The sequence below is a fragment of the Pelobates fuscus genome, chromosome 8 (genome assembly GCF_036172605.1).
Source record: "Pelobates fuscus isolate aPelFus1 chromosome 8, aPelFus1.pri, whole genome shotgun sequence".
Classification (NCBI taxonomy): Eukaryota; Metazoa; Chordata; class Amphibia; order Anura; family Pelobatidae; genus Pelobates; species Pelobates fuscus.
This window is the reverse complement of record NC_086324.1, coordinates 134,353,299-134,364,412: the sequence shown is the minus strand read 5'-3', so window position 1 is coordinate 134,364,412 and position 11,114 is coordinate 134,353,299. Positions and strand designations below refer to the sequence as shown.

At 42.2% G+C, this 11,114-nt stretch overlaps 1 protein-coding gene across 2 annotated transcripts in view; it reads left to right on the top strand.

Moving 5' to 3' along the window:
* The first annotated feature begins 263 nt into the window (after nt 1-263).
* The window catches only part of SMG1 (SMG1 nonsense mediated mRNA decay associated PI3K related kinase), a 112,643-nt gene continuing 101,792 nt past the window's right edge, over nt 264-11,114 (top strand). For both annotated transcript variants that reach the window (XM_063430323.1, XM_063430322.1), the window contains exon 1: nt 264-476. In XM_063430323.1, coding sequence (XP_063286393.1) covers nt 394-476 — 83 coding nt within the window. In that variant the 5' untranslated portion in view covers nt 264-393. The remainder of the gene's footprint in view (nt 477-11,114) is intronic.

Here is an 11,114-nt window from a genome sequence, read left to right as displayed (position 1 = left end):
TAAGATGTGTGATTCCCGAAACCATCCAGCAGATGGCAGTATATTCGTTTTCTGCTGCTTCGCTCGCGCTCCGTTCGCCGACAGAGGGCAGCAGCCCATCCTCTCCAATGCGCCCTGGAGAGGAAGACAGGGGGCGGGCTAACACAATCCCTCCAGCCAATCGCAGAAGTGGAAGGCGTCTCGCCGCCGAGCAGCCAATCAGAGCAGGGTCCCTGGCGGTCAGCCAATCAGAGCGTGTTCTGTCAGCGCCAGCCCCCGGTGCGAGCAGTGAGCGCCCTGCTGCCGCCTCCTTCCCCAGGAAGCAGGAACCGAAACAAGTGGATCTGCCGTTCCCGTCCGAGTGCCCTCCCCCCCCGGCTCCCCGCCGCTGGCCATGCCGGCTCGGAGAAGGTAATGAGCCGCAGAGCCCAGGGGTCTCGGCTGAGCAGCGGCAGCACCAAGCAGTACCAGCGGGGCTGGAATGACTGGCAGCACAGGTCAGTTGGCGGACTAGGCCTCGAGCTGGGGGGATGGCTGGCCCGGGGGGGCCGTGACTGGGGGTCGCCGGAATGGCTGGCCCGGGGGGGCCGTGACTGGGGGTCGCCGGGATGGCTGGGCCGGACACAGGGGGCAGCACTCGGCCTGTCTGCCATCCAGCCTGGGCCTACCCCGGCCGGGCTCTCCATGCTGACAGACTGGCAAAGCATTGTGGGTAACGGGGGGCACTAACTGTCAGCACCTACCTCACCAGGCCGGACTCATATACTGAATATACTGTGTATACACCACCTGAAACATGGGGGGCTCATATACTGAATATACTGTGTATACACCACCTGACCTGAAACATGGGGGGCCCTCATATACTGAATATACTGTGTATACACCACCTGACCTGAAACATGGGGGGCCCTCATATACTTAATATACTGTGTATACACCACCTGACCTGAAACATGGGGGGCCCTCATATACTTAATATACTGTGTATACACCACCTGACCTGAAACATGGGGGGCCCTCATATACTTAATATACTGTGTATACACCACCTGACCTGAAACATGGGGGGCCCTCATATACTTAATATACTGTGTATACACCACCTGACCTGAAACATGGGGGGCCCTCATATACTTAATATACTGTGTATACACCACCTGACCTGAAACATGGGGGGGCCCTCATATACTTAATATACTGTGTATACACCACCTGACCTGAAACATGGGGGGGCCCTCATATACTTAATATACTGTGTATACACCACTTGACCTGAAACATGGGGGGGCCCTCATATACTTAATATACTGTGTATACACCACCTGACCTGAAACATGGGGGGGCCCTCATATACTTAATATACTGTGTATACACCACCTGACCTGAAACATGGGGGGGCCCTCATATACTTAATATACTGTGTATACACCACCTGACCTGAAACATGGGGGGGCCCTCATATACTTAATATACTGTGTATACACCACCTGACCTGAAACATGGGGGGGCCCTCATATACTTAATATACTGTGTATACACCACCTGACCTGAAACATGGGGGGGGCCCTCATATACTTAATATACTGTGTATACACCACCTGACCTGAAACATGGGGGGGCCCCTCATATACTTAATATACTGTGTATACACCACCTGACCTGAAACATGGGGGGGCCCTCATATACTTAATATACTGTGTATACACCACCTGACCTGAAACATGGGGGGGCCCTCATATACTTAATATACTGTGTATACACCACCTGACCTGAAACATGGGGGGCCCTCATATACTTAATAAACTGTGTATACACCACCTGACCTAAAACATATGGGGGGGTCATATACTGTGTAATACTGGGACACTAACTGTCAGCACCTACCTGACCTGAAACATGGGGGGGGGGGGGCCTCATATACTGTGTAATACTGGGGATATTACCTGTTATATCACCTGCTGAGGGACTTAATAATAATGACCTGATATCTGTGTTATATAATGTGATAAGGGCTTCAATAATAATAGGCTGATATCTGTGTTATGTTATCTGTTGAGTGCTTATAATAATACTTATCATTATTATTATTATTAAGGTGTTAGACATGACCAGTTCACCACACATACCTGTCAGGCTCTCTATTTATTTTGTATTTTCTATAGTGTGTGTTTATGGTCTTTAGTGAGGAGTAAAAGTCTGATTTAAAAAAACAAAACAAACTATTAATTTAATGTGTTGGTTATTAAGTCATAAAGTATTCTATCTGTCGGTATAGGCAATACATGATGTGTTTGAGGTGCAGCGTGTAAGGGAAATTTTTAAATTTGTTGTAGTGATTGTTTATACCTTTGCACCTACTGTCAATATCTCATGGAGTTAGATTTATTTTGGTTCTAGAAACATTTCTGAAAAGGAGACGGAGAGATAGCACATGGTACCCACACGTCACCCATATGTCATGCAGTGCCACCATTGACTATTTAGCAATAGATAAATTTATACATACCTAATGCTCATTTGTTTAGGTCATTTAGCTCTTCAAGTTATTTATTAAACTGTTAATTCAGTGTATAATTTTTTTTAGGCCAGGTTGGGAAATATTCTCCATGTCAGCACTATAGTTATATTGGCCCAACATGTTATACAGGTATTCACTTTGACCTCACTTCGATTTCCTGTAATTTAGTTAAAGCAGAAATGTCTTGTTCCTGGATTTTTTTAACATTACGTTAACATTTCCTTATGTTTAAAGGTTTACTTCATCCTCCGTGATCATTTCTGCTTATAGAAGTAGTCATGGACGAACTAATCTGTATAGCGTAAGACATACAGAGAAATATGCACTGTAGTACAGGTGGCTAGTTATGCCTCCAGCACACGGCACATCATTTTTTTATTGGGCTTCCTGATGTTAATTCTGTACAAAACTATCTGTCACTGGCCATAGACATAATGAGCCTCTAGTCTCACTCGCAGCACTGGGAGTGTGCCTTCCAGGGGAAGATTAGTTCTCCCCTCCCTGCTGCCCCATCTTCCTACATTTCTTACAATTCCTCTGTTGTGTTTTTATTTTTTTTTTAACCCACTCTCTCCCCTCCTTGGCTCAGGACACATGAGAATAGTCCAGTCAAATGCTTCTCTATAAGAAGATTTTGATTGGACAACAGACAGGAAAGATAGAAACATAGAATGTGACAGCAGATAAGAACCATTCGGCCCATCTAGTCTACCCAATTTTCTAAATACTTTTAATTAGTCCCTGGCCTTATCTTAAATCTAGGATAGCCTTATGCCTTTCCCACGCATGCTTAAACTCCCTCACTGTGATAGAAACATAGATGTGATACGTTGGACAGGACGTGGAAACGCTTGAGCAGAGCTTCGCCCATGGCTGGGTACGAGGTAAGTTTTTGCACTTCTAGCACTTTTTTTAAGGTTAAAAATAGAAGGTAAACGTGGTTAATAATGCCCATTAGGAAAGTGAAAATACATTTTAAAAATGATTAAAATAGAAGTTATAGTAACCCTTTAACAAATATGTATTTGATAAAATTTGAATGCATGTCATGTTATTACACAACTTATGCACATTTTAAAAAGCATAACCTTCTATCAATACATTGTGCTAGCAAAATTGTTGAGGGAGACAAACCTATTTAATAGTAGGTCTTTCTCCATCCTGTCAATCCATTCTCCAGAATAGAGTCCTGTGTGGAAGGATGTGGATCATAGAGCACAAGAGACCACCCACAGACATTCCTGCAGCTTTCTACACAGCGCAACCACAGCACGTGCTCTATGGTTGAAATACTTACTCCCTAACAGACGCTACTGGCGCTGTCTAGGGAGTGTAGGAATGGAGTTAGTTGTTGGTAATGAAGCCAGCGAGCGTATTGGTGTTACAAAATGGGTTTGCAATTCTTAAAGAAGTTTCCCCAGGCAAAGCAAGTGAAAGAATGGAGCGAGCGCTGGTGAACCAGATTTGGGAGTTACAGAAATGTAATACCACTGAAGGTGAGGATATAGTGTTACTGGATCAGAGGTGCCTTAATATTTTTCACCGTATCTGTGTGATAAATGTTGTATTCAATGGCTCCCTGTCAATCATCGTAATGAGCTCTGTCCTTTGCACCTGGCATTCATAGGTTTCTGGTGTTATTTGCTAAAACTTTAATATAAATTTAAAAGAAAACAGCAGAAGTTTAACACGCGTTGTAGGGGGATTTTCGATGTTTTAGCCAGTGAGATAATTCCCAGATAATTGACAGTTACACCTCAGGAACCCTGTCAGTTTCATTTTCTCCACTGTGCCCTGTTATTGTAGCTGGTGTGAGAAAGTGGTCAATTGGAACAGGCAGAGGAGCAGTTAGCTGGTGCCTATTCCCTTGTGACATTCAGTTATACATGATCCATTTCAGGGCTCACCATGCCCTCAGGACGGCAGCAATATGGGGAAGACATGCAGTCTATTCTACTGAAGATGTATTATTTGTGTTTTGTAGTAAAACCAAGGCACCAGGAGCCAATTTCTACATGTGGCACCAGAGAGACCAGGATTTGTAAAATACACACACTGGCAATTTCATATTGTAATGTCATTTGTGTTTACTAAAATAAAATATCACTGTATACCTGTTTGTGCTGCTGTCACTCTAAACATCCTGCTGTATGGAGCACAGGGCATTCTTCATGTTGTATACACCTATTAAAGGAACACTATAGTCCCCTAAATTACTTTAGCTAAATAAAGCAGTTTTAGTGTATAGATCATTCCCCTGCAATTTCACTGCTCAATCCACTGTCATTTAGGAGTTAAATCACTTTGTTTCTGTTTATGCAGCCCTAGCCACACCTCCCCTGGCTATGATTGACAGAGCCTGCATGAAAAGAAAACTGGTTTCACTTTCAAACAGATGTAATTTACCTTAAATAATTGTATCTCAATCTCTAAATTGAACTTTAATCACATACAGGAGGCTCTTGCAGCGTCTAGCAAGCTATTAACATAGCAGGGGATAAGAAAATCTTAAACAGAACTTGCAATAAAGAAAGCCTATATAGGGCTCTCTTTACAGGAAGTGTTTATGGAAGGCTGTGCAAGTCACATGCAGGGAGGTGTGACTAGGGTTTATAAACAAAGGGATTTAACTCCTAAATGGCAGAGGATTGAGCAGTGAGGCTGCAGGGGCATGTTCTATACACCAAAACTGCTTCATTAAGCTAAAGTTGTTCAGGTGACTATAGTGTCCCTTTAAGAGTTCATAGGATGTACCTGGAGCGCAGGGAAGGGAGGGGAGAGGAACACTAAGGACTGGGGAGGGGAACACTTTTCTTGAAAACATAAAAAAAATCTGACTGGCATGTATATTTTGTGCATTTACCACTTAATAAAAGATTTGCAAAAAAAATGTTCGGTTAACAGTAGATTTGTGTAGAAATTGTTTCTTTTTTCAAAATGGTATATGTACAGTGTATCGGTAAGTTAGCGGCTTGAAAGTTTACAGATTATCAGTATCTGCTCTCAAAATCAATATCAGTTGATCCCAACGCTTGATGCCATAATTGCGTCACAATGCTATTTTGTTGGGTTTCCAATCGGTTTCAACAATCTCCCCATATTCTTCAGTATTTACTGTAGCACCAATGCCTTCCCGAGTGAAGTGACGAAACGTTTGCCCCTGGAAGGAACCAACTGAAGGTGTTTTACACAATAAGTTGTCATTATTCCAATTAAAGATTTATCATCTATTTTTTAGTATCATGTATTCTTGGTGGAGTTTATGGCAGTCTAAGATTTTTGAAGGGGAACTTTCATTTCTCTGGAAACTACATTATTGAATAAAACATTAAAATTTACCTATGACTTGTATTAAAATAGTGGTTTCCACAGTCCAGGATTTAGGGATTACCCAGTTGTGCCTACGATGTTTTTAGAAAGAAAAAAAAAACACTTTAGACACAACAGGCTAATCCCTAAATCCTAGAATGTTAGGGGCTACTTGAAGACTGGGTTTGGAACCCCTGTGTTAAAATATTGCTCGAAGCATCAGAAGGGGAGGGCTGAAGATGTGAAGTGTTTGGAAGCTGTTTTTAGATCTACCCCAAATGGGGGGAAAATGCACCATTAATTGCATGTATGTTTTTATTGGAGGTATATTTACTAAACAGTTTATTTTGGGGGGGGGGGGGGCAGGGCAGTGGAGTGTCGCTTTAAGTATTAGATACTCTTAATATTAAAACAAAACATTGTACATGTTATAGCATTGCTTAATAGGTTTATATCCAGGGCTCCTTTTATTTATTTATTTATTTTTTTTTTTTTTTAAACCCACTAAAACAAAACTTTTATTCCAATGCTGAGACAGTCTTCTGTTGGCAGCCTCTCCTCCTCTTCTGAGATCATAATCCTCCTTCATGATCTTGATAAAGTCCAATGCTGCTGTTTTAAATATGCTTTGAGGACCTATGTTTAGCACATGTGTGGCAGTCTTCTCATAGAGAAACATGGATTCTATTGCTTTTGTATGAGAAGCATTGAACATTTTCGGTGATGCCAAACATGAAGATCTTTGTTTTTTTGTGACTGTGTACATTTCCCAACTCCAGGTTGGGAAGGTTAACTGAGCAGCTAAAAGGTGTAATTTTTACTGGACAGACACCTCATACATGTTCTCTTAACCCCTTAAGGACACATGACGTGTGTGACATGTCATGATTCCCTTTTATTCCAGAAGTTTGGTCCTTAAGGGGTTAAAGGGATCCTATAGTGCCAGGAAAACAGGATGCCAGGGAAAATTTTCAAAATGTTTGGATGCAGAGACACAGATGACTGCTGCCTTCTCCTTTGTTCCCTGCAGGGCATAAGCTTGTTCACATGAAACCTGCATTTAATCTTTTTATCTGAACACTGTGCCACCACATAGGTTTTTGTTCCTCAACCCAGAAAGGCCCAGCTAGGCGGCCTGCAGTGTATCTTGCCGGGCTTGTTTCAATATAAGGAAGTTTTGTCCGACCTGGAAGCTGCGGTCTGTCATGCTGGAGACCTGGTTCTCCTGCACTGCCTGGGTTATCTCCTCCATGCGATCTTGGACCTCCAGCACATATGGCACGATAGGATTCTCCTCTCCGCTAATCTCCCCTTCCCGGTGTGTTTTTTTTAATTAAGTTTAGGGGTCCCCTCACCAGCTGCCTAGATAGCAGTTCAAGGAGGGAAAACCCAGTGGATTCCTTCGTCATTTCCTGATAAGTGAACATGGTATGCGTCAGGAATTTCTCCTAGTTCCAGCAAATTTTGTGAATTTCCTAAGCATTCAGTTGAGCTGCTCACAGAGGCTGTAGTTCTTGGGGAGATAGGGAGAGCACTGAATAGTCTTAATGCCACAGAGACTCCAGCATTTGTTAGTGACTTCAGAAGTGAACTGGGTACCCTGTTCAGAGAGGATCTCCTGTGAAAACCTCACCCAGGAGAAGATCTGCGTCAGGGCATCAGCCACTGTCATTGCATGGATATTGATAAGCGTGCCTGCCTCTTTTTAACTTGTATCATAGTCCAGTGCAAAAATATATTACTTGCCAGAGGGACTGGGCTAGGCTAGTGGCACTGTCAAATCTACGACCATCTTGCTGAATGGCACCTTTACAAGAGTGCAGTTTAGTCTTGTGGCAATTCCCCCCTCTAACACACCCGCTGACATGCCGCAGGTCTGACAGTAATAACATGGGCTATTATCAGTTGTTCTAAATGATACTTCTGGGGAACTAGCTGCTTTTGTCAGGGTCAGTACTGACTCTGGCTTAACTTAGACATTCAAAATAACAAGCCTTTGTTCAACAAAAATCTCTCTCTTTAACCTCCACTGACTGGTCTCTGCTTTAGCACTCTATACCTGTGGGGACGGGTATTCTCCAGCTTCTCTCCCAAACACTGTTTGGATATCCCAAGAAAGATATCTACAGTCATAATCAGGGAGGGGGCATGATGTCCTACCTGTGCCTCGTTGGAGGTTGAACCCGGCTCCTGCAGCGCGAGCTTGCCATCTGGTGGTTAGGTCACATGATGCCTTTTCTGGCGAGCTGGAGAAAGCCAGGGTTAGCTAGACAAAGTAATTTCTTTACAAAGGTTCGGGTGTAGCCGTGCAAGGAACAGGTCTCTCCACATATCCTCGCGCGTGTGTCAGATTTGCTGACAGCTGTGATATTGTGGACCATTTTGTAGAACTTGCCTTGGGGCGGCAGGAATTATGTGGGATTCATTTTATCTGTATTATGTTTTTCCACTTTTTATATTCTCGTGAAGTATACCAGAAAATGTGAGCGGTTTTCTGCCCATTATAGGCACCCAGGCCACTTAATCTTTTCGAAGTCCTCCTTAGTCCTGCAATTTAAAACTTTGCAGTTTTAGAGAACATGTTAACATTGCAGGCTTAAGACTGCCTCTAGATGCTGTCTAGCAGACAGCCACTAGAGGCGCTTCCTGGAATTTTATGGAAGCGTTGAGGCAATGCTTTCTCATGGGAGTGGCCTGCATGCACTTCCGGTCCCCCCATCGTCTGAGGAGGCAGAGCACGACCTCTGTGCTGGAATCCGCTTAGTGAATAGAGGTAATTTAATCATTTACATTGCAGTGGGATGCAGAGGAACATGTTAGTGTAAGGAATACCTCTCTGTATTCCTAACACTAAAGTGTTGCATTTCAGTTTCTGTGGACACCTGTGTGAATTCCCATTTGCATTTTCACAGAATTTCTGGTGGTGAGGAAAAATGTTTATAGTGTGGGTTTTTTATTTTATCTGCTTCCTTCACCCTAATGCTGGTTTAGTTTCAGTTAAAATGTAACAGGAAATTAAACTTCTGAAATACAAGATTTGAGCAGCAGTGTGTAAATGCTAAATAGACCATTAATTAATGTTAAACATGAAAACTTTTTCCGTAACTATTTGCTTTTCACCATCCCTGCTTTTGCTGTCTCCCAGAATGTGTAAAGTAAGTCTGTTGCTGGCATCTGTGTACATGAGAAAGGCCCATCCTTTGTCTACAACAGGAGTGCCACAATCAAGCAGGGTCTGGCCCTTCAGGAGTCCCAGTGGGACTTTAGATATCTGCTAATGAAACCCAAGTGGTGATTGCAGATGGTGACACACAATCCTCAATTTTTGCATTGCAGACTATCTCCCCGCACTTGTGAATGGGAATCTACAGTGGAGAAGAGCAGACTGCAGCAACTATCGCAGCTCCTTCCCTTGACATGTACCTGGCCAGTCCAGTCCCCACTGGACCCCATGGAAGAAACACACACTGCTAGATATACACAGAGATGCAGAAGAAGCCTCCCCTTCATACATGTAACACAAACACACAGTCCCCACAAACGCAACACCACTGACAATACACATACACGCACACAACCCCACAAGCAGCCTCACATACAATGCCATAAGATCTTGTTGTAGCACAGTACTACTAAATGGTTGCCTATCCCTGGTCTACAGTCTGAGTGAAAGGAACACTATATAGTGATGATTCCAAACCAACTAATAGCCTTTGAGTTATCGGTGTATTTTGTATACAGCATCGATTTCTCACATTACACAGACATTTTAGGGATAAGTATTAATAATGTGGACTAATTTTCCAGTCTCATTATGTAATTGTTTGTATATCTCAAACAAGTATGTGTGTTTGGTTTTTCGTTTTTCTCATATCCGTGAAACAAACTGGAAGCTGTTCAAATCTCAACATCTCATTCCTTGAGCTAATCACATTATGCAGGTTTAAAATTAATAACTAAAAATTGTGACGCTGTGGTTTTTAAAAATGTAGTTGCAGCCCCACACTTGTAAATCATATTGTTTTCTACTCTTCTGCGTACTGTGTTTAATGTGCTATTGCTCCTAAGATAGTTGCGTTTTGTTGTTGCTTGTTTTCCCAGTTTTGTGTTCAACTCTAAATTTACCACCTATACTATTAGTGTCATTCTCCTACAGTAGCAATAGTATATAATTATATATCTTGGAGTTTGTGTTAATAGCTTCTGGAGCTTGCCCGTGTGTGATGCATAATTTTTTAATCCTTTTGTCTTCATTTTGGAAAGATTGTACAGTAAATGGGTATTTTTCTAAAGATTTGCTAGAAATAGCCACCCTTAGTTTTGTTCATCAAAACATTTATGAAAAATTACTTCAACATTGATCGAAACAGTGTTTGTCAAAGACATGCAGTAGTATTAAAGGAATACGCCTGGCACCATAACAACTTCACCATAATATGTCATAGTGCCTGGAGGTCCTGGGTGCTGTCTTGCCATATGGTGTTAAATCGTTCTTAGGATAGTTTAACTTCAAAGTCCTTTTCTACATTGTTTGGCCCAACGCGAAGTCTTTGCCTTGGGTGCTAACGATAGGTTGACCGCATCGGATGATGCTCTCAGCTTACCTATGGCCGCCAATTGAGAGGAATGATTTAAAAAAGGTACAAAGTGGCTGAGCGGACGGGCACTTTTGAGAGCTCTGAGGCTAAACCAAAAAAGAAAGTTTACACTCATGAGGCAAGTTGGCGCCCAGGATGTCCATTCGCTATTATTAAGCCATTGACATAGTGTCCTTTTCAAAATCGAGCTTGTATTTTTTTTTTCTTCTTCTTTTCATTGTATCCTTTGGTTTTCCGTCTTTCTGTGGTACTTGCCCATCTTCAAGTTGGCACACCATTTACCCAACCAAAGACCGTGTGTAATTTTATCTTGCAATGGTACTACCGATGACTAGTTTTATATGGCAGTGATAAGCTTGTTTTTGTTTCTTCTGCATATTTCACTCTAAATCGAAAACACTTTAGTAGTCATTATGTGGGATCTCAATTTTGTATTTTTTTTGGTGTAATTTTTCTTCCCTTGCAGCAGAAATACTGTTGGAAGCTTTATTGGGACGAGGTGTGCAACCGAGAGAAATCTAAAACACATTTCGCTACATTATTGGGCATTTTTCACTTTCAATGCAGTATAAGACTTTGCCAGTACACTTTCATTCCATAAAAATAAAAAATTAAAGCCCATTTTAAAATATATGATGTTTATAATGTGTTTTTACCCCAAGTTCATCTTAACCCATGCTGTGTTCAACTGCCAACTCAGTATCAAT